The sequence below is a fragment of the Cebus imitator genome, unplaced genomic scaffold (genome assembly GCF_001604975.1).
Source record: "Cebus imitator isolate Cc_AM_T3 unplaced genomic scaffold, Cebus_imitator-1.0 Scaffold471, whole genome shotgun sequence".
NCBI lineage: Eukaryota > Metazoa > Chordata > Mammalia > Primates > Cebidae > Cebus > Cebus imitator.
The window spans coordinates 525,031-550,064 of NW_016107786.1; the positions used below are offsets into that span (position 1 = coordinate 525,031).

Here is a 25,034-nt window from a genome sequence, read left to right on the forward strand (position 1 = left end):
AAAAAAAAAAAAAAAAAAAAAAAAAAAAAACCATTCACACGTGGGTGAAGGATACGAACAGACACCTTTCAAAAGAAGACATATATGGGGCCAAGAAACATGAAAGAATGGTCATCATTACTGGCCATTAGAGAAATGCAAATCAAAACCACATTGAGATACCATCTCATGCCAGTTAGAATGGCGATCATTAAAAAATCTGGAGACAACAGATGCTGGAGAGGATGTGGAGAAATAGGAACACTTTTACACTATTGGTGGGAGTGTAAACTAGTTCAACCATTGTGGAAGACAGTGTGGGGCTTCCTCAAGGAACTAGAAATAGAAATTCCATTTGACCCAGCAATCCCATTACTGGGTATATACCCAAAGTATTATAAATCATTCTATTATAAAGATATATGCACACATATGTGCATAGCAGCACTATTTACAATAGCAAAGACCTGGAACCAGTCCAAATACCCATCGACAATAGACTGGACAAGGAAAATGTGGCACATATACACCATGGAATACTATGCAGCCATAAAAAAAGCAATGAGTTCACGTCCTTTGTAGGGATATGAATGAATCTGGAAACCATCATTCTCAGCAAACTGACACAAGAACAGAAAATCAAACACTGCATGTTCTCACTCATAGGCGGGTGTTACAATGAGAACACATGGACACAGGGAGGGGAGCATCACACACTGGGGTCTGTTGGGGGATCCAAGGGAGGGACAGTGGGGATGTGGGGAGGTCGGGGAGGGATAACATGGGAGAAATGCCAGATGTAGGTGATGGGGCGATGGAGGCAGCAAACCACATTTCCATGTGTGTACCTAAACAACAACCCTGTATGATCTGCACATGTACCCCAGAGCCTAAAATACAATTAAAAAAACTGGACTAGAATCTTCTGAGAGATTATAGAGAGCCATAGCAGGATATAGCTTATCAAATACATCTTTCCTGAACTTAGGTCAGCACCTTCAATGTGGTTTTCCCTCTTAGAATTCTTAGCAATATTTACACAAACAGACTCCATAAATAGAAGATATGTAAATTTTCACTTAGTCCCCTAACCCATTTGACATTTCCAACAAATGGTTGAATACTTGACTATTTCTAGCAATGGTGAATTCATTACATTCCAAGGTGGTATATTCCATGTTTAGTCACAGAGTTGTTAAAAGTTCATCCTGATATAGAGTTGAATTCTGTATCCCTGTAATATCAAGCAATAATCTCTGATTAGTTTCTTTGGAGCCATTAATACAAATAAGAGTGAACTCAAAATAGCCCTTCACTCTTTTGAAAACACTCATCATATCAGCCAAGATCATCTCTTCTCAAGGCCAGCTTTTGTTGTTCCTTCTATTCTTGTTCCTTCTATGCTTCCTCATGTGTTGTGCTTTCAGCAACATTCACCACCCTGGGAGGGTTCCCTTGCCCCCAACCTTAATCTCAATCTGTCTTGTTTATATGTCATAATCCTACCCCATTTTCTGTCCAAACACCCAGGGACAACATTCTATAAATTGGGATATCAATGAGATTCTCTCTTTCAAGAATTCAAACAGAGGTTCTGATATTCTAATTAGATGATAGTGAGGACTTGAGTTGAACAGTTTTCCATAGGGTTGAGTCTGGTGTGGCCTGACTAGAACATGCATGATTATAGGAACCTGGTAAGAGAAGAGCGGAAATAGGAGACAGTATCATCCCTGAGAAATTGAGAATAACCTCCCTTCCTGACTTGCTCATTGGAGCTCCTGGGCTAGGTAGCCTTGTATATACCATCATGCTAACATTTATTAAGTGTACACTATATACCAGGCACATAAGCTTTTACTGTACATTATTTCACTGAATCCTCTCAAAGAACCCTCTAAGGAAGGAGATATCATCTCTATTTTACTACAAAACAGACTGACGCATGTAGTAAGTGACTTGCCTAGTTCCCACAATGGTTAGTGGCAGAACCAAGATTTGAAACCAGAGTTTTGCTCCAGAGCTCAGGCTTTTCACCTTTACAGGGCATTTCTTTCCTATCCTTGGAAACTTATGAGATTATCTCACAATAATTTTCTTATAGTAATTCCTTAAAGACAGTCCCATTTATTTAAGCTACCATGAGTGAGTTTCTGTCCTTTGTAACATATCTTCTACAATTAAGATGCCAGATGGTTAAAATATAACAACTAATGGCCAAATGGCAGAGGCAGTACATTCTGTCAGGTTATTATAGAAGAAAAAATGCCATCTAGCTTTCCTTTAATTTTCTTGGTATAACATTACCTTTTCCATAGTACCTGGTGGTCTGTGTATTCCTTTGCCATAGCAGATATCACATTATATTATAGTCATTTGTCTACATCAGGGTTTCCCAGCCTTAGTGCTGTTGACATTTGAGGCTAGATAATTCATGTTTTGTGGTGGGGGCTGTCTGGTGCATTGCAGGATGTTCAGCAGTATCCTGGCCTATACCCACTAGATGCCAGTAAAATACCTTCTCCCAGTTGTAACAACCAAAAATGTCTCCAGATATTGCCAAATATCCCCTGTGGGCAAAAATGACCCCGGTTAAGAATCACTGGTCTATGTGTTCTAGATCCCCTCCCCTAATCACACACTGACTTCAAGTGCAGGATTTTGTCTTCTTTATCCTTGTTTCTGTCCAATGCTTGGTACACTAAGATAATCACTTTTAATTTTTAAAAAACTATAGTTACTTGCATTAAAATGGTGATTTGTAGTTAAAATTCTGGAGTACCTGTATACCTGTATCCATCTGGGTATAGTCATGAAGACAAAGAAACTAAAAGTAGTACCAAAATCAAGGGCTTAATATAGAAATTAGGGTTTATATGAATGTAGGGGAATAACTGGGAGGATGAAGGTCTAAAAGGCCATAGTCAAAGGATGGGACTTAACATGAAGTTCTGAGTAGAAAACCAGGTGTCCACAGAAAAATCTGAGAAGTCATCAGGTCTAGGCACCAAAGTAAGATCATAAAGTGGGAGTCCACAGAAAGGTCTAGCCACACTTTGTCTAACAAAGCAGCCTTGTCTGACCTCAGTGATTCCCAAAAGTAATAGACTTTGCTTCCTTTCTACCTTCCAAATCTTCCAAGTTTATTTTACTGAAAAATCCTAACCTGGAACCAACACAGAAGAGAATTCTGGGAAATGCAGTTCTTCCTAGCCTTAGGCAGATGCTTCTACAGGAGTAATGGTGCCAGATAAACAACAGATAATCCCATACAACAACCACTTGGGCACCAAGTATGTGAATATATATAGAGAGAAGTGGAAGCATGATAAAGGTCTAGAGAATTAGCCAGTCAGGATCATCCAAGTTAATAAACAAGCGAATGCTTGATGTGATTTGTCACTGATGCCATTGTTATTGTTTTGAGTTTAGTGGTGGGTATATACCCTAATCACCTGTCCCCTCCAGTCTCAACATTCACTTTGCAGCCTGGACAGATGGCAAATGATATTAATAATCAAACAGCTCATATTCAAGATGGAAGATGTTCATCCTAATGCTTCTTAGAATTTAGTGTGTCTTTTGAGCACTCTAGCTAGAGCAGAATTGACAAAAACTGCTAGGAAAGAATTTCCATATGCAAGACATTGCTTCTTTTATGAAGAATTGAAATATCACAGCTGTGTTATTAATTTCTAAACTACTCTCTAAGGCTACAGATGATATTAAATGAAAAGATTTCTGCTTGATAGATTTTGAACAGAAAGCCAAACAATTATTTTTAAACAATTACTTCTAGTCCATTTAAAATGTGGTGCTGTAGGTGAGGTATGGTCCAAAGACGACTTAGATATATACTTCACTGTAGAAAATTGGATTCAAAATATATATTGAAAAGACATGGATAGACTTCAGAATTTGCATGGCCTCAAAACCTAAAAAATTTACTATCTAGCCCTTTACAGAAGATGTTTGCTGACCCCTGGGCTAGAGGGGGAACAGCAGGAGTTGAGGTCTGAGACTTAAAGGGGATGTTACAAGGACTTATGAGGAGAACCACCGGAGAGTTTTGAGCTGAAGATGATCTGATTTTACTTAAAATTTAACAGGATCCCTTTACTTACTATGTTGAGAATAGATATTATTGTTGGGAAGACAGGCCTAGAAGCCAGTAGACCTTGTAGAAGACTATTGCAATAATTCTGGTGGGAATTATCCTGATGAGCCACCAAGAGGTGGCTCAGACCAACATGTAGTGTTGGACATGGCAAGAAGTGATTCGATTCTGGTTTGAAGCTTGAGCCGATTCTATTTTCTGATACTAGACATGTTGTTGCATAGCCCCATATAGGTGTAGGAGAGGCTAGAAAATTCAGACTTTCCACGTACACGTGTGTGACCAGCCAAAACAGGTGTTCTCAAGTAGGGTTGATTTACTTATCCAGGAGACATTTGGTAATGTCTGGAGACATTTTTGCTGTCACAGTTCTGGGGAGGGGGGCTACTGGCATCTAGTGGTGAAGGCCATGTATGCTGCTAAACATCCTGAAATGCAAAGCTCACTTCCCAAGAACAAATACTTATCTAACCCCAAATGTCAATATTCCTGCAGGTAAGCAACCCTGAACTAAAGAAAGATCCACCATTATGAGAAGAAATAAAGAATGGGTTTGGGTGGTAACTAGGAGTAGTATAGCCCAACTCAACTCCCTATGGCGCCACCCCAGCCATTTACAGGCTGTGACATCATCAGTTTCACAATTTCTGCTCATACCATAACCAAGTTCTGTTTGTTCTCCCTTGCCTATACATTTTTCCCATTACTGGGGATGATACCTGTCATGAATAAGAGGCCCTAGTGGCATTTTTTTAATGCAGAGGCTTGTAAAAATAACATATGTGATGAAGGCAGTGAAGGTGATTTTGTATAATGACAGCCAAATGGTATAAAGCACCACAGTGCAGGTATTAATTTAAGAGATTTATGAAGAGAATATTCCATTAATTAGAATTTTAAGACTTAAAATGGATGTTTGGTAATTACTATACATTTACAGGGACTTTACTTTCCTTGCTAAATCCAAATGAATAGAATATGAGTTCAAATACCATAATGTTATACAAATATTCCTTAGTCTTTTGCTATGGGTGATAACTAATAATATCTAATTTATTTGGTAAAATATTTGAATATATCTAATACATACTGACTTCTCATTTACCTAGCTTTATCATTTTGAATTGTAAACAGAGACATAAATAAAAAAGTCTTTTTATATTCTAAAATGTTCGTCTATTCCATTTATTTTCCTTGCAAAGAAGTATGCGCTTTCTTCTAAGGTTCTTAATAGGGCGAATCTAATTTTCACACTATGTGGCCACTCACAAGCTTAATACTTGTCCAAAAACATGGACAGTGTTTCAAAAATAGAATACCTCAGTTATTGAATGACATTGTTAAGCTTAGCTTTGCCCTAATTTTATATAAATCCAATATGCAAAAATAAGCCATATGATAAATAAGGAAATGACTTTTCAAATAACAAAGTACTTTTTCATATTACGATTCATTTAAGAAGCCTTTACTTTATACATATATACATTCAATGTAGGAAGATTCAACCACATATTATTCTAGGTACTAGGGATATAAAAATATGTCAGAATGGGTCTCTGTGCTTGAAAGTTACATGAAAGAGGCAGACATGTAAATAGCTGAGTTTAATATGATGCAGTAGATTTCATTATGGAGACATGTACTACAGGAGGTAAGGAGGAACCCATGGCTCAGGCTCAGGGGTCAAGAAAAGGCATTCTGAATGGAATAATGGCAGAGTGGAATCTTAAAAGACACGAAGGAGTTTACCAAGTAAAAAGAGGAGAGTTATTCTAAATAAAGGGTAGCAGTTTATAGTCAAAGGTCATTCAATCCTATGAGAGAAGTAAGTGTAAGGCAGGACATGGGAGTCCTTGAATGTCACACAAAGGAGCTTGGGAGTGGTCATTAAGGAGATGAGAAACTGTTGAGAAGTATTAAGTCTTGAAATGGAAACAATGGCCCAAAGGCATCTATTCCACTACTAAAGTAGAAGGCAGGGACAGCTCCATAATCTGTTCGGCACAGTGCAAAATTAAAATGTAGATCCCTTGTTTAACAATTATTATGAATTTCAAAATGGCTATAGCAGACCATTAGGCCAAGCACAGGACCCTTCTAAGCAGGCACTGTGTGATTGGATAGTATGCAGACTCATAAAGCTGACTCTGTCAGAAGGTCTCAGGGCAGGGGTAGAAAGAAGACAATAAGACCATTATTTGGATGTTTCTACTCCCTGGTTGGGAAGAAAAATCTTAAATATATCAACCAGCTAGAGATTAGTCTCAAGGCAACATACTAGCCAGCATTATAGTCCTATACCCAAAACTTCAGAAAATGGCCAAATATTCTCTCTCTTCATTTTAAAGATGAGGAAATTGAAGAGCAAAAAAATTGAGGGACTGTCCCAAGCTCATACATCTAGGATATGGTAAAGATGTGAATTCAACCAGTCTTTCAGATTCTAACCCAGTGATTTCCTCTGTTCCTCTACAATATCCAGGCTATTTACAGTGAGTGGAACAGGATAGAAGTTCTTTGAGGGAAAAGATTGATCCAGAGGCTGCAAAAAGGACTACAACTGGTAAAGAGAGAGATATCTCCAGGAGACAACTTCTCCCCTACTCCAGGGAGCACTGTTTTTCTGTGTCCTTACTTAGAATCAAGAGGATCATTCCAAATACAATTATTGAGTAATGATTAGGAATCAGGCAATGTACTAGAGAATAGGGCTACAGAGTTAATTTTGACACGTCCCCAGGAGCTCACCCTCTGGTGAGCAAAGATAATAGTGGAAATCAGCTATCAAAACCCAGAGTCCTTGAGCACTTATCCTTTAATATGAATAGGAAGGAATATTAAAGAAAATAATAGAAAAATGGAAATTAATTCCTGAAACCAATAGGTAACTAGAAAGTCTTTTTCAAAACAGGAGAATCCTGGATAACACTGAAAGGCCAAATTGTGCCAAAGGAAAAAAAAATAGAATCATGGATGATTTGCACATCGTCTTGTATGTTTCAACAGTGTCACCATCAATACCTTCACCAACTCTGGAGACTTCAGGCTAAAGTGAATCCCAATAAAACCTTGTACATATCTCAAGGATATGCCTATTATACTTTATTTAGTTATTTATGGCCCCTTCAAAAAAAAAGTAACAACAAACCTGAGGTGTCCAAAGTTTAGAAGTAGATCTTAATCATCATGTGCTTCCAGAGCCAAGTCCAGTGCCTGCCCTATAATAGGAGCTTCTTTATTCAACATTACTGCTGATGGTCAGTAAATTGAATGAACTGACAGATGATATCAGTGTAACTGTGGACACCCTCCAAGTGGAAGACGTGGGTACAGAGAAACTTTCAGTGCATCAAGGTGAGAGAAGCAGGGTTGGCCATATCTAAGAGATACTTCTGCCATTTCACCCTTTTATACTTCTGCCAATTTTTTCACTTAAGAAAGTAAACAAAAAGTAGATATCAAGTCCTTTATCTGGGCTTAATTCTTATATATACTCCTATACACAGTTCTACCTCTCAATGATAATTTTAAATTGAAATAATCAAACTACTTTATAGGACACAGGCTCACTTTTCCAATCAGGTCAGGTTTTGTTTGTATTCATTCACAATCTTTACCTATGTATAAGCCTGTATTTATTTGTAGAGATCATTTTTCTAAGTTTATTTTGTCTTAGAGTTGTATACAGTTATAAGCACATTCAACTCTATAGAATACAGATATTATAGAAAAGTTAAGTATAAATCACTTTATATGGACTACATCATGAATTAGGTAAGCTTGGGTTTACTAGCAACTGGAAGATCCTTCTATAAAATAAAAAAAAAAAAAATCCACCAGTCAACAAATAAGGATTTATCAAGAATTTTTTGAGCGAGCATTAGATTACTCAGTTATGAATCCAATTTCAAGGAAATCATCCACTAATTTATTGCTTTTACATGGTTCAGATACTTATTTTGAAAGGAAGCATACTTATGTTTGGTATTATAACAGAGAAGGGAGTAAATATGATTCTCTGAAATGGTACCCCTGAGAATGTTATCAGGTATGACACTGGTTTCCTGCTTATGCATCATTACTGAGATGAAGTCAAGATGTTTATTTTTCAAGCAGAAGTTACATTGTCTATCAATACGACATTACATTATAGTGCTGCTAGTTCTTCAGTGATATTATTCCTATATGAGGTTGGATGTTGGAGCCTTAGGCAGTGATGCCCTATCTCAGATGACTCAGAGAAGATACAGGCAGCTCATTGCAGAGAGAGCCACTGGCCAGATTACCTATCTTACAAAGCAGTTTTTACCAACCAACACTGTACTTAGATTGGCATTTTTAGTCCTACTTTAAATCTGAAAAGCCAACCAGTGGTCAATCAGGGACACATTCAATCCCATATATTTGTAATATTTATCTTACTTTATGCCAGGAATTCTAGGTTTAGATAACTAGCTATTGAAAGTGTAATATTTGGCACAATGATGACTCAAATAGCCTGTTCCAGTTACTGTGCTGAATAAACCACCTCAAACTTATTGGCACAAAACAAACAACATTTTATTATGCTCAGGAATTTGTAAAGGGCAGAGTATGGATAACTAGTCTCTGCTACAAGATGTCTGCGGTATTAGCTTGGATGACTCAAAGACAGATGGTTACTTGACATCTAGGAATTAGTTATCTGTAGATTTGTTTGTTCACATGTCTGGTGCCTACGCTAGGAAAACTCTAAGACTAAGACTGCTAATCAGAGTGCCTACACAGAGCCTTTCCATGTGGCTTGACTTCCTCACAGCATAGCAGCCTCAGGGTAGTTGGATTTTTTATATGGTATCTGAAGACTCCAATCCCAACTGTACCAGTGAATATGGCAGAGCTGCATTGCCTTTTATGAACTAACACTGCAAGTCATACAGTGTCATCTTCACTGCAATTCTATTAGTTACAAGCAAACATAAGCCTGCCCAGATTCAAAGGGAGGGGACATAGACCCCTAACTCTCAATAGGAGCAACTTCAAAGTCACAATGAAGAAACCATGTGAATGGGATATATCATTGTGGCCATCTTTAACAAACACATTCTGCCATAGTCCACCCTCTTCCCACAGCAATTCACATCCCTCCCACATGCAAAACATGCTCACTCCCTTTTCCAAAACCACCAATACTAAATGCACACCTACAGTAATGGTAAAATAGAAAGCTGTTTTTTGTTATTGGTGTTTTCTTTTCTGGGTAAGGGAAAATAATTAATGACCTATAAAAGACTTCCATGGGTGAAACACTGATTATAGGTATTGAACTGAAGTATAGCTCAACCTGAAGAATAGAAGATACTTTCAAACTCTTCATCCAATAAGGGATCAATATCAAAAGTATACAAGAAAGTCAAACAACTCAACAGCAAAAAAATCCAAATAATCCAATTTAAAAATGTAAAAAGTATCTGAATAGATGAATAGACGCTTCTCAAAAGAAGACATACAAATGACCAATAGGTATATGAAAGAATGCTCAACATCACTAATCATCAGAGAAAAGCAAATTAAAACCACAATGAAATATCATCTCACCCCAGTTAGAATGGCTATTAACAAAGAGACAAAAAATAACAAATGCCAGCAAAGATGCAGAAGAAAGGGGACTCCTGTATACTGTTGGTGGGAATATACATTAATAAAGCCATTATGGAAAACAGTATAGCTCAAAAAGCTAAAAACAGAGCTGCCATATAATCCAGCAATCCCAATACTCGGTCTATATCCAAAGGAAAGGAAATCAGTATGTTAAAGAGATATCTGCACTCCCATATTTACTGCAGCACTATTTACAAAAGGCAAGACATGAAATCAACATACATACCCATCAACAGATAAATGGATAAAGCAAATGTAGTATTCATACACAATGGAGTAGTATTCAATCTTAAAAAATGAAATCCTGTCATTCATAGCAAGATGGATGAGTCTGGAGGACATTATGTTAAGGAAAATAAGTCAGGCACAGAAAGAGAAATACTACATTTTCTCACTCATTTGTGGGAGCTGAAAAAGTAGATCTCATAGAAGTAGAGAGTAGAATTAGTGGTTGCCAGAGGAAGAGAAGGGTAGGAAGGAGTAGGGAATAGGGAGAGGTTGATTAGCAGATACAAAAATACAGCTACATAAGAAGAACAAGTTTTAGTATTGCATAGCACTACAGTAAACAATATTTTTTTCAAAGAGCTAGAAGAGAGGATTTTGAGTTTTATCAACACAACAAAATGATTACTGTTTGAGGTGATTGATATACTAATTAACCTCAATTGATCAGTACACATTGTACACATGTATCAAAATACCACACTGCTTCTCATAAACATGTACAATTATGTGTCCATTAACATATATTTTAAAAATTTCAATGTACCTCAAAACTCAGGATCTCATCTGGTAAGTCAAATGAAACATTTCAGGTTAAGCATTTTGAGTACAGTTAATTATGGAAACCTGGGAACTAAAAGACAAGGTATCTGTTCCACTTATCTAACAGACAATATGGAGATATACAGAGGATAACTGTTACAGACTCTTCCATTCAAAACTAGGGGGAACAAAAGGCACATGGCAGTCACTGGTTAATAGGAATTCTAAAACCTAGAAAGGTCCATGTTGGAAGATCCTTGTTTGGAGGATATATTTCTTGGTTGTCCTCTCTAGTTTTTGGGTCTGCTCTCTGGACTCTTATTCTGCTATTTGAATCATCATTTTTTTCTGTAAGAAGGGGCACTTGTTTGCAACTGAGCAACCTTCTAAGTCTATTTCTTGTGTTTAAAAGATTAGGAGTCTAAAGACCTCCTTTCACTTTATACTGTCTTTGTTGTTTTCACTCTAAATATACAATTCCTTAAAAACAGTTCAGAGCAGGACCGGGCATGGTGGCTGATGCCTGTATTTCCAGCATTTGGGGAGACCAAGATGGGAGGACTGCTTGAGTCCAGGAGTTTGAGATCAACCTGGGAAATACAGTTGAGATCTACAAAAAATTAGCCAGGCATGGTGGCACATGAGCCATCAAACTTGGGAGGCTGAGGCAGAGGATCACTTGAGCCTGGGTAGTCGAGGCTGCACTGAGCCATGATCATGGCACTGCACTTCCAGCCTGGGTGACAGAGTGTGACCCTGTCTCAAAAAAAAACTGTTGGGGCTTATGAATAAATTTATTATCTACTTCATTAGACAAAAGCTATACTCACAAATATTTTTAAGATAAGCCCTATTTTAGTTAGACAGGAGGAATAAATTTTAGAGATGTATTGCATAGCATAGTGACTATAGTTAATAATAATGTATATTTAAAAATTGCTAAAAGTAGATTTCAAATGTTCTCACCACAAAAAAATGATTAGTATGTGAAGTAATGGATATGTTAATTACCTTGAGTTAATTATTCCACAACAAAACATTGCATTATACTCCATAAATATATACAATTATTATTTGTCAATCACAAGCCCTTGTTATCTTAGGCTCCGTATGAGTTATGCTGTGTGGCCCAACACTCTTAATATTCAAAGGAGCTTATTGTTTAGAGGAAATAATCTGTAAGGCATGCTCTTATGATCCTTATAAATCCTATTATCTGTCTGAAAGAGCTTATAAGGTGCTGCTTTAGATATTTCTCAGGTTTTAACGAAGAATCGTATAGTCCCACCCTGTATATGGTTTTTTTCACAGAGGCCTGTTCTGATTTGAGGATGCTTTGCAGGCTGAAAAGACTTATTCTGGATCCTTTACATTTCTTCCAACTTCTACTTGAACACTGAATAGCCTGTTTGTCAGTTCTTTGTCCTCTCTCAGTTTGGTATTAGCATCTAAAAGTGAAGCAGTATCCCCAGTGCTCTACCTGGAAATCTCCTTAGCTAGATCATCAGTTTGATTACGTATATTTTGTTTTCCATGTTATCACAGGAAACAAAGTTGGTAAACTTTTCCCCATCCTCCAGCTTTCAATAGCAATTGCATTTCTCTCCTCCCAGCCTTCTAACAATCTCCCTGAGGTCCTTCCAGTTTCTGCCTGCTGCCTGGTTCCAAAGATAATGCCACAACATTTCAGTTTTTGATACATCACCAATTATCTGTGCAGCTGTCTATTACTGCATAATAAATCATCCACATCTTGGTGGCTTAAAACAATAATAAACAGTTCATTATCTCACACTTTCTGTGAGTCAAGAATTTGGGAAGATCTCAGCTAGGCAGTTGTGGTTTGTGGTCTCTCCTTTCGGTGCAGTCAGACAGTAGCTGGAGCTGGAACAGCTGGGAGTTGGCCAGCCATCATTCTCTCTTCATGTAGTCCCAGGGCTTTTCCATTTGATTTCTCCCCATGAGCTACTTTGAGTTCTTCACAGCATGGTGGTCTCAGGGCAGCCAGACAGCTGACATGGTGGCTCATGATTCCAGGCATCAGTTCCAGGAAACCAGAATTGGAGCTTCATCACTTTTTATGACCTAGCCTTAGAAGTTATTTAGTGTCACTTCTACCATATTCTGTTGATTAGGAGGGAGTCACAAGCCCACTCAGACTCAAGTGGAGGGGATACAGATCCCATGTATCAATGGAAAGAGTGTCAATGATAATATTGTTAAAAAAGCATATGGGGTGAGAGATACTGTTGTGACTATCTTTGCCAAACACAATGTAATACAGTCTGTAACTTTTATATGACATATGGGAGCATGCAGAGGAGAAAGAAGTGGGAACTGCTTCTCTTCTCTTTGCCTTGCCAACATGCCACTATGCTATCCACAGACCAGTTTGAGAGGTCCCTGCAGGATGAGTATAGGGGATCTCACCAGATGACCCAAACCATGGGTACTCCATAAAGCTTTCTTTGGAATATTTAGCTGACATGCAGAATGATACTTATAACTTCATTTTATTCTCGGCATCAGAGCAAAGATTTATTCTGAATCCAAAATTATTTATAAGTATTGCTATATCTTGGAAGAACTTGAAAAGTATTTAAAAGAATAATTTTGACTCAGTTTTTTCATTGCATTATTGGTCTTTGCCATTTGGTACGCTTTTGCAGTGGCTGGTACTTGTTCATTTCTGTGTTTAAGCATTCCTGTATACCAATAACAGACAAACAGAGAGCCAAATCAAGAGCAAACTCCCATTCACAATTGCTAAAAAGAGAATAAAATACCTAGGAATACAACTAACAAAAGATATAAAAGACTTCTTCAAGGAGAACTACAAACCACTGCTCAAGGAAATAAGAGAGGACACAAGCAGATGGAAAAACATTCCATGTTCATGGTTAAGAAGAGTCAATATCATGAAATTTAATGCTATCCCCATCAAGCTACCAAAGACATTCTTCACAGAACTGGAAAAAACCACTTTAAACTTCAAATGGAACCAAAAGAGAGCCCGCATAGCCAAAACAATTCTAAGCAAAAAGAACAAAGCCAGAGGCATCACACTGCCCGACTTCAAACTATACTACAAGGCTACAGTAATCAAAACAGCATGGTACTGGTAACAAAAGAGAGACATAGACCAATGGAACAGAACAGAGGCCTCAGAAGCAACACCACACATCTACAACCATCCAATCTTGACAAACCTGACAAAACAAGCAATGGGGAAAGGACTCCCCATTTAATAAATGGTGCTGGGGCGGGTGTTCAACAATGAGAACACATGGACACAGGGAGGGGAGCACTACACACTGGGGTTTGTTGGGGGGAAATAGGGGAGGGACAGCGGGGGGTGGGGAGTTAGGGAGAGATAGCATGGGGAGAAATGCCAGATGTAGGTGATGGGGAGGAAGGCAGATCACACTGCCACGTGTGTGCCTATGCAGCAATCTTGCATGTTCTTCACATGTACCCCAAAACCTAAAATGCAATAAAAAAATTATAAAAATAAAGAAATAAATAAATGGTGTTGGGAAAACTGGCTAGCAATGTGCAGAAAGCAGGAACTGGACCCCTTCCTATCACCTTACACTAAAATTAACCCCAGATGGATTAAAGACTTAAACATAAGACCTAACACCATAAAAAACCTAAAAGAAAACCTAGGCAAAACCATTCAGGACATAGGCATAGGCAAGGGGCTTCATGACTAAAACACCAAAAGCAATGGCAACAAAGCCAAGATAGACAAATGGGATTTAATTAAACTTCAGAGCTTCTGTACAGCAAAAGAAACAATCTTTAGAGTGAACCACAACCAACAGAATGGGAAAAAATTTTTGCAATCTACCCATCTGACAAAGGGCTAATATCCAGAATCTACAAAGAACTAAAACAGATTTACAAGAAAAAACCAACTCATTCAAAAGTGGGGAGAGGATATGAACAGACACTTTTCAAAAGAAGACATAGATGAGGGCAACAAACAAATGAAAAAATGCTCATCATCACTGTCATTAGAGAAATGCAAATCAAAACCACATTGAGATACCATCTCACACCAGTTAGAATGGCAATCATTAAAAAATCTGGAGACAACAGATACTGGGGAGGATATGGAAAAATAGGAACACTCTTAGACTGTTGATAAGACTGTAAATTAGTTCAACCATTGTGGAAGACAGTGTGGCAATTCCTCAAGGACCTAGAAATAGAAATTCCACTTGACCCGGCAATCCCATTACTGGGTATATCTCCAACTGACTATAAATTGTTCTATTATAAAGACACATGCACATGTATGTTCATTGCAGCACTGTGCACGATAGCAAAGATTTGGAACCAACCCAAATGCCCATCAATGATAGACTGGACAAAGAAAATGTGGCACATATACAACGTAGAATACTACATACCATAAAAAATGATGAGTTCATGTCCTTTGTAGGGACTTGGATGAGTCTGGAAACCATCATTCTCAGCAAACTGACAGAAAAACAGAAAACCAAACAGTGCATGTTCTCTCTCATAGATGGGTAACGAACAATGAGAACACGTGGACTCAGGGAGAGGAGAATCACACACTGGAGTCAGTTGGCAGGGGCTAAGGGGATGGATAGCAGTGGGTGGGGAGGGATAAGGTGGAGAGAAATGCTGGATATAGATGAAGGGGGAATGGAGGCAGAAAATCACCAGGTTATGTATGCATCTATGCAACAACCCTGCATCATCTGCACATGTACCCCAGAACCTAAAGTACAATAATAAAAGAATAATTTTAACTATTGGCTAATGGCTGATTTTAGCATAAGTCACCTTCAGTATTTTTTTGTCTTGCAAATAGTTTGGGGTTTAAAAGGCTACCAGTCATGCATTAAAATATAACCAAGTATATGCCTCCAGCTGAGATCTCTCTCTGAGTTATAGACTGTCCATTGCAATCACTTACCCTATGTATCTATTTGAATGTTTCAAGTGCATGTAAATCACATTGTTTTCCCCCAACTTAATGTGATCCTCTTTTGGTGTCTTCTTCCTCATTGAATGGCATTATTATCTATCTAGTGGTTTAAACTGGAGATTAACCTTGATAACTTCCAATCCATCTCTAAGATCTACTGATTGCCCCTCTATGTCTACAGTTGCCACAGTGCTCTCCACCTACACCACCACCCATTAAGTTCAAATCATTATATCTCATCTGGACCACTGCCGTAGCTTTCTAACAAGTCTTCCTGGGTTCACTTTTGCCTTCTCTAGCCAGTCATCCACATGGCAACCAAAGTGATTTATTTCAACAGGCTAATCTAGTAATGTCATGCAATCCCCATTAAAAGCCAGCAATGGCTCCCCTTGGTTCTTAAAATAAAGCTCCATCAAACACCGGTTTACAAGGCCCTATATGATGTAGCCCCTGGTTCATTTCTGAAACACTGTCTCACTCCACATTCCCCCTGTATTCCAGGCCTCAATTGCATCCCTTAATTGCAGCAAACCCTCCTGTCTCAGACTTCACCAAACCCTGCCTTCACCTCTTTAATGCCTCTCATTTTTCAGACCTCTAATGAAATATCACTTCCTAGGAGAAAAGTTTCTCTTATCTGTCATATTAGACCAGGACCCCATTTAGTAAGCTCTCATAGCATCTTATAATTTTCCTTCACATTCCTTATCATAGTTAGTAATTATATATTCATGTGATTATTTTATTGCTTGCCTTCATCTCAAGGTTGCAAACTCCTTGAAGGTAAGAATCAAATCCATTTGGCTCTGCACTGGATCCCCAGCCTGGCATCTCTGCAAGCCTTTTCCAACCACTCAGTCTAAAACACTCCCTGCTCTGCCACTTGCCTATCTTAGGTCTGTTACCTCAACTGTTTTCTTTTTTCAAAGCACCCATCATTATCTGTGTGTATGTGTATCTTGTGTGTATATACATCTGTATATGTATATATGCATGTATATGTGTGTATATGCATGTTTGTATATGTATGTATAATTTATTTAATTGTTACTGTTTCCCCCTCCAGAATGTAAATTCCAAAAAAAAAATCAGATACTTTTGTGTTCTTGTTCACTATTGTATCTCTACCACACACCTGACACATAATAGGTACTCAATAAATATTTACAAATATTAGAAATAAGCTAGGCACTATGGCTCATGCCTGTATCCCAGCACTTTGGGAGGCCAAAGTGAGTGCATCACCTGACGTCAGGAGTTTGAGACGAGCCTGGCCAAATGGTGAAACCCCATCTCTACTAAAAATATATAAGTTAGCTGGGCATGGTGGTTGGTGCCTGTAATCCCAGCTACTCGGGAGACTGAGGCAGTACAATCGCTTGAACCCGGGAGGTGGAGGTTGCAGTGAGCTGAGATCATGCTACTGCACTCCAGCCTGGGCGACGAAAGCAAAACTCTGTCTTAAAAAAAAAAAAAAAAAAAAAAATGAATGGCACATGCTGAAGAAATAAATCCTGGAAGTTCCTTCTTTAAAAATTAATGATAAAAATATGCTGCACTGAAAAAGAGATAATACATTGACATGCTTTCCTTTTGGAAAAATTGCCTTTCACAATCTGCCCCAAATGACACTTTCACAGTTTTAATTCATTTCAGCACATGTCATTAAGCAACAAGGGGCTATATTTGGTTTACTTCAACTTTGTTGTTCTGCAAAGCTCAGTCAGATTCTTCATCTATAATCTTTAATGGAAGCCATTTTGGATTTGATAGGAGCAAAAATGTACACAGATCAAACACCAGAGACTTTGGAATCATTTTTAGAATCAGACAGACCTGGATTTGAATTTCAGCTTCAACATTTATTAGCACTATAACTATGGAAAGCCACATAACTTTTCTTGGCCTCAGTTTTCCCAGGAACCATATGACTTGGGGGGTCAGTTTGGTAATAGGACTGACGATAGTTTTAAGTGAATGGTACAGACTCTTAATCAATGAATGCTATCCATTTATTATTCATGTATATTCCCATAGTACCCATGATACAAAGGTGGAAATTGAAGCCCTAACAGTTGAAGAAAATGCCTCAAGGCCATTCCCCTTATATGCAGGTAATAGAAGTTACCAGGTCTGTGATTAAGCATCATTCAACCATCATTTGCTTGGGAGTCTTTTTCAGTGAAAACCCACCATGTTTGAACACATACTGCTTCCTAAGAAGAACCAGAGAGTCTGTTATGTCCTTGCATTGAGTGAGACTCACTACAACCTTTAATTCTGAGAAATTTCCTGTTCCAACAGAAAGGAGACTTAGTCCAATCACAAAATCTGGGTGAGAGATGTGATAGAAATATTTTCCCCATCCCAATTTTTCAGAGTTGTTTTATTTCCTCCTATCTCAAGAATAAAAGAAAAATTACGAATATAGACTGCTAAAATGTTTTAGTTTGTAAGTACCATGTTCTTTAATTATATTGAAATCATTTGCTTATGACAGTTCACTACAATGCAATTCTGGTGGGCTTTTTTCCAATTTCACAATGAGACAAGAATTATTCTAAACATAAGAATGAGAAAATTTTACAATAAGTAAAACTGATGCATAAAATAGATAAAATTAGATAATAAATTTCAAGTAAATTGCATAGTGCCATGGCAGCACTTCACACAGCAGACAGGATTAAGGAGACCTTATCAAAGTGGGATATAAAAATTGCATGAATTGAAAACTTGACTGGATGGCTCATTTTCTGAGAGAATTTAATCAGTGAAGAACAAAAGAGGGTCAACTAGAAGTGTTTATTGCTGCTACTAAAGATGGAAGATGATTGATAATTAACTAATTGAGTTCCTGGCTAGTTAGAAGAAATGGAGAATATATGCCTAAAATTAATTCTTTCTAAACTGGAAGAACCTAACTGACTCTACTCAGTTAGGTGCTCAACTCAGCTGTGCCTACAGATTGTTCTTTATTTTAGTTTCAGTTTATCCATGACTCAAGCTCATTTCATATAGGAATCTTGTCATATTAGCATAACATTTATTCTGAACCTGCTAGAAAAGCAATTAGTCATTTATTATAACACACAAAAAATTCATACTGGTTGCAATTGTTTTCTGAATCAAAACCATCTCCTTTGATGTGAATATCATAAAGTTCTACATTTAAAAGGCATTGAATGCATCATAATGGTAAATAAGAAGACCCTTAAACTAGCATTTATACATCCTGCATATAAAAACTTAAATGGATAATATTTACCCACAACAGATTTATTTTTGTGGCAGAGAATTTTTCTTTTTTTCTTTCTTTTTTCTTTTTCTCTTTTTTTCTTCTTTTTTTTCTTTTTCCCCATTTATTTATTTTATTGCATTTTAAGTTTTGGGGTACATGTGAAGAACATGCAAGATTGTTGCATAGGTACACACGTGGCAGTGTGATTTGCTGCCTTCCTCCCCATCACCTACATCTGGCCATTATTCTCAGCAAACTGACAGAAGAGCAGAAGATCAAACACCGCATGTTCTCACTCATAGGCGGGTGTTTAACAATGAGAACACATGGACACAGGGAAGGGAGCACTACACACTGGGGTCAGTTGGGGGGAAATAGGGGAGGGACGGTGGGGGGTGGGGAGTTGGGGAGAGATAGAAAGGGGAGAGATGCCAGATGTATGTGGCAGAGAATTTTAAAGAATTGATTTAATTAGCTATAACTGTGCTCAGAAGCATAATTTGAAATAGTGTTGAATGAATGAGGAAAGTATTTTCAAGTACAGGGAAAACCCTCTTAAATTCCCTTTCATTCATTATTCAGCAAATGTTTATTAAGCACCCACAGTTTGCATGACAATGTACAATATAATGAGATTCTAACCTGGCATCCTTCTATTCTAGCTCTGGTAGTTAATTGAATGAGTTAATCTTTTCAGCTGTCCATTCACAGTATGTGATGAAGGACTATAGAAATCAAATGAATGAGTCAGTCTGAAAAGACACATGGACATGTATATTTAAGTTTCCTCTTGCTATGTATGCTAAAAACAGTTTACTACCTACCTACCCTTTCTATTTCTTTAGTGGCTTCTGAATTTGAAAGAATATTATCTTACTCAGGCAGTGAACTATATGCTTAATCGTGAGTTTCTGAAGGTTTATAGAGGTGAGAACTGTAATTTGCAAGATTCTGCAGATATGGAAAGGCAAAAAACAGCACAGTAAATTTGGGCAGATAAGAAGAAAGGTATTTTGAGGGGTTGTTTCTATTTGAATAGTAATTTTAGACTTAATAATATAGAATAAGTTGTACATTTTAGAGATGGACATCAGAACTCATCTAGACCAGTGGTTTTCAACATTTTACATTAGAGTCACTGGATCTTTAAAATTATAGATCCTAAGTTCTCATCCCCAGAGACTGGTCTAGAAGGGGCTGGGAGGGGAGGCAGGTATACATGTATTTGTAAAAGTTCCCCAGCAGCCAAAGCTGAAACACACAGATCCAGCGCTGCCTTGACATTTTTGGCATGAGGTCCCTGAGGCCTTGAAAGAATAAGTAGCTTGCCTAAGGTCAACACAGCTCAGAAGCCTTGGAGCAGGCAAAGAACAGAAATATCCAAATTCCCAGAGCAGATCTCTCTACTAAACCAACTGGCATCATTTTTACTTTACTCACATACTGGCTGAGATCTAATTATCAATTAGTAGTAGTTGGGAAGTCCAAGAATGCCTATAACAAGTCCCCTCCTCCTAATGACCTATGTGTGCTTCCTTTTCTTGCTAAGTACTAAATACGTCTTCAGACACTTATGAGGACACTGATGAGACTGTAATAATTAATATATCTGGTTATTCCACATTTTGAAAAGCTTCACTTATTTGAAACTTTTACATCCATAAAATATATCATTCATATTTTAAGGCAAAGAACACAGATTTAATATTTGAATCTGGGTCCCATTTAAGTCTTCATTATCGAGTTTATATAGCTGAGCACATGGAAGTACTCAGATGTTAGGCTGGATTTTGTTTGCTGACTTCCTAGATGACAATACCTTTAATTTTGCCCCTTCCACCAGATTCTGAAAGCTCCATGCAGGTAGAGACCTTGTCCAACTTCATCCATTGTCTCCCAGCACCTAGTACAATGCTTGTCACACAGGCAACACTCAACAATTAATGGTTGAATTAAAAATCCCTTATTATATTTTGTTAAGAAATGAGACAGAATGACTTTAGCCAACGTGTGTAGGACAATCCCATATAAATAAAAGTATGGAAAAATGGCTTTATAAAATAGTACTTTTACAGTTACTTTTTAAGGAGCTTTGGTCTGATTTTTGTGATATAATGGTCTGATTAAACATTACAACTTGGTCAAGACAGGAAAATCATGTGAGCCCTGGAGTTCAAGACTAGCCTTAGCAACAGAGTGGAACCCCATCTCTTCAAAAAGTTAAACAAAAAATTAGCTGGGCATGGTGGCTCATACCTGTAGTCCCAGCTACTCAGGAGTCTGAGGCAGGAGGATCACTTGAGCCTGGGAGGTCAAGGCTGCAGTGAGCTGTGATCATGCCAGTTCATCCCAGCCTGAGCAACAGAGTGAGACTCTGACTCAAAAAATAATAATAATAAAGGTTATAATTAATGGTTTTTATTGGAAGCACTAGGTACATTCATTAATGAGATATACTAATGTATCAAGCAAGTGAGGTTTCTGTTTTCTAAACTGATTTTCCTAGAGATCAAATTTACATGGTGAAGGATGACATGGAATATTTGGCAACTATTCACACTTGCTATCTCTCCAGCTCAAATTCCATTGCATTGCCAGGTTGCAATGCAATGTTCAGCCATGTTTAGGGCTGGCTTCACCAGAGATACTCTATCACAATGGGCAATGTCAATAAATCGAAGCCTCAAAGACTCTGCTGAATACTCTTCTTCATTTCCAGGCTGCATGTATCTCCCACAAAAGGAGGTGGCACTTGGGTACTACACTAATCTAGCTAAATGAGCCACATGGAAGCAAATCTGTTCTGCTTTCCAGGTTCTGCAGCTGCTCATCTGAGCATGTATACTATAATCTAACCTACCTATTCTGAAGTCCTTGCACTTCTCTTTAAACTGTTCCATGCTATTTCATTCCCCATTTTGCACATGATAAAGTGTAATTAACTGAAATAGTTCTTCTTACCTTCCTTACCTCTCCAGAGATCTGCTGTTGAACTTACAAAACTCATTTAAGTACACAAGGTACAATTTGTCCTTGCTGTACCATTCATTTGAGCTATGGTTAGGCAGTCATTCATATTATAAGTCCTTCATTTAGTATACCTTTTATGTGTGGCTGAAGACACTACAGACATGAAGTAAGCATTAATGAAATAAAATTAACACCAAGTTTCCTTGTCTTTTGGGAAACGTAACCATTATTATTATCTGGCAAGATAAAGAGTTCAGTGCCTCTGGTGACTCAGAGGAGTTGCTATTATTGTGGAAGGCAGTAATCTGGTTACAGAAGATAATTCAGTTGATGGCAGTTTACAGCTAAGTCATTTCAATCCCACCTTTTCAGCCCCATCATTTGACCCCCTCCTTTGACCAAACAGCACACCCAGATTCCATACATTTTTAAGGCCTTTACACCAAGGAATAAATATAATTTTTGTCCTTTACACCAAGGAACACAATTTTTCAGACTTTTATATAATTTATGTAGAAATAATCAATACAAATATAAATGACATCAGCTAAAATGACACATTTAAATACGGTAGAGATGATTCACTAGCCAAATTTTGAAAATCAACACTGGAAAAATAAAATTATTAATGAATATTTAATCTCTGCTATGTAACTGAAATGAACAAGAGGGCTGGAAGGGGAACAGGTGTATATTTGAGGGGTTTATCTTAGATGTAACATCAGCATTAAAGCTAATGTTAATGGAGGAACTGCACTGTGCATGAACCACAATACTATAAGTTACTTGGACACACAGCACAGGCTCAGTACATGTTTTCTGAATGAATGAATGAATGAATGAATGAATGGTCTTCTTCAGAGATTTACAGTGTAACATTGGGATTTAGAGAACTGCTTTAAAATCTCTATTCACATCTAGGGATTAATAAACTAGATTTTGGGGAAGTCAGTACTGAATACACTGTAAGTCTTTCTGTTTGTTAATTACTTAAAATGATCACAACGTCATTATTCTTACCCTTAATTTCTCAGTCTGAAAAGTTAATGAACTGTATCTGTTCCATGAATAATTAAGTTGAACTTGAAAGAGAACTCCCTATTCCAAAAGACTCCCACACCACCAGTTAACTGTGATTTATACTTTTACTTCTAAAGAATTTTAAGCATCTTCCACCTAACTTGACTGACAACCAATCTGTGCTTCCTCTGTCTTTATTCTGTCAGGAAGAAGACGTTACTCGTGAAAGTCGTTTTAATTTTAGTGGTTATGGAATGGGTCACTGCCTCCAAGTGAAAGATGGAACAGCTGTCAAGGCCACACCTGCTAACCCACTCCCACAACCCCCAAAAGATGCAGATGCTATCAAGAAGAAGTTTGTGGACCGCGCAAAAAGGATTGACACAATATCTCGAGCTGCCTTCCCATTGGCCTTCCTCATTTTCAACATCTTTTACTGGATCACATACAAGATCATTCGGCATGAAGATGTCCACAAGAAATAGATGTGCCCTACAGACCCTGGGACCTTCTTGCCTCAGTGTTATGCTTGTAAATACACAGTGAAATTGTCTTTATATCATCACTTTGACAGAGGAGGAGATTGAGGGAGGGGGGAGGGAAGGTCATGGGGGTGGGTTTCCTGGCACCTACATGAAAAAAGACAAGTTATATGGGCAATGAAGAAAACTGCACAAAATTAAGGGGTTGCAGAATCACGGGAGCATAATTCCCTTCCATAGTCTTTAGCATTGTTCTTTCAGTCAGACATGATATGTGCATCAATCAGACATGATAACGTGGGGTCAAGTTCTTAAGGGCTGTCTGCGTTTTGGTCCTTTTGGTTTGGTTTGGCTTGAAATAATTATGGTACTGAAAAGTTAGCTACACACACACACACACCCTCTCCCTCAAAAATGCTTAACCATCTGACCACAGTGACTAGCCTATAGTGAGTTGAGGACCAAACTTTTTCAGGAAAATGCTGCCTCGTTTTTAAAAACAAGCCTCCCTAGCTATGTTCTTTACAATGTCTGTAATTAGTGTTTCACCTGAGAAATCCTTTTGTGGATCATAAATTATTTCTACTTATCCAGTAAATAACAATGACAAAGTAAACGCCAATGACAAAAAAATTTCTACTTTACTGTCCATATAGGTGTGCATTTTATTTTTCTTTCTAAGATAAAATTTTGAAGTTTAAATTGTGTATTGTGTAATTAATTTGATAGTGTACACTCTTAACAATAAACGCCCACTTTATTTTACATCCGAGTTAGCGTACTATATATATATGTGTGCATATATATATATATATATTTTTTTTCTTTGGCTATATTTACCTGTGACTTTAATCGCCCAACTGTGACTCAGCCATTGCAGCTACTCAGCTACAGTATTTGTGGAGATGGTGTGTCCTGAACAGTGTAGCTCAGGTCAGCTTGAACTTTCCATTTCTGCTCACATTGTAGGTGTAACTACTAGTCCTAATGTTAACTGACCCATGATTTCTACTGTCAATCTAAGTGAACATTGTTTTAAATATTCTTAACTAACTTAAAGAATTTTAAAATGGTACTGTGATTTTCATAACCCGTTGCCTTTTTGGTACCAGAGCTTCGTGGTTTGAATCCTGGCTACATGTTTTACGTAAGAAAAAAAAAAAAACGTATTTTTGCTTACTCAGATAAAAGACAACCTGTAAAAATATAAGGAAATAATTAAATTTTACATGTGCTGTACAAGGGATTATTTTAAAAAGCATTTGTTGAATTTCAATAAAGCTAAGTGTGCCACAAACTTCTCTAGAGGCTTTCACTTTCATTTTTGAATTAAAATGTAATTTTTTTTTGAAAACTTTTGTTATTATACTTTAAGTTCTGGGATACATGTGCAGAATGTGCAGGTTTGTTACATAGGTATATATGTGCCTTGGTGGTTTGCTGCACCCATCTACCCATCATCTACATAAGGCGTTTCTTCTCCTAATGCTATCCTTCCCTAGCACCCCACCCCCTGACAGGCCTATTGTGTGGGTTCCCCACCCTGTCTCCATGTGTTCTCATTGTTCAACCACCACTTACGAGTGAGAACATGCAGTGTTTGGTATTCTGTCCCTGTGTTAAGTTTGCTGGGAATGATGATTTCCAGCTTCATCCATGTCCCTACAAAAGGCATGAACTCATCTTTTATATGGCTGCATAGTATTCCATGGTGTATATGTACTACATTTTCTTTATCCAGTCTATCACTGATGGGCATTTGGGTTGGTTCCAAGTCTTTGCTATTGTGAACAGTACTGCAGTAAACATATGTGTGCATGTGTCTTTATAGTAGAATGATTTATACTTCTTTGG

General features: G+C 37.7%; 1 protein-coding gene across 6 annotated transcripts in view; it reads left to right on the forward strand.

Annotated features, from left to right (window-relative positions):
* GLRA2 (glycine receptor alpha 2) overlaps positions 1 to 24,477 on the forward strand; it is a 209,636-nt gene extending 185,159 nt beyond the window's left edge. For 2 of the 6 annotated variants that reach the window (XM_037732762.1, XM_037732765.1), the window contains exon 10: positions 22,905 to 23,183. In XM_037732762.1, coding sequence (XP_037588690.1) covers positions 22,905 to 23,183 — 279 coding nt within the window. Of the gene's footprint in view, positions 1 to 4,591; positions 5,067 to 22,904 lie in introns of those variants that run through there. The other 4 variants (XM_017512354.2, XM_037732764.1, XM_017512353.2 and 1 more) reach the window with 4 other exon arrangements.
* Positions 24,478 to 25,034: the final 557 nt, after the last annotated feature.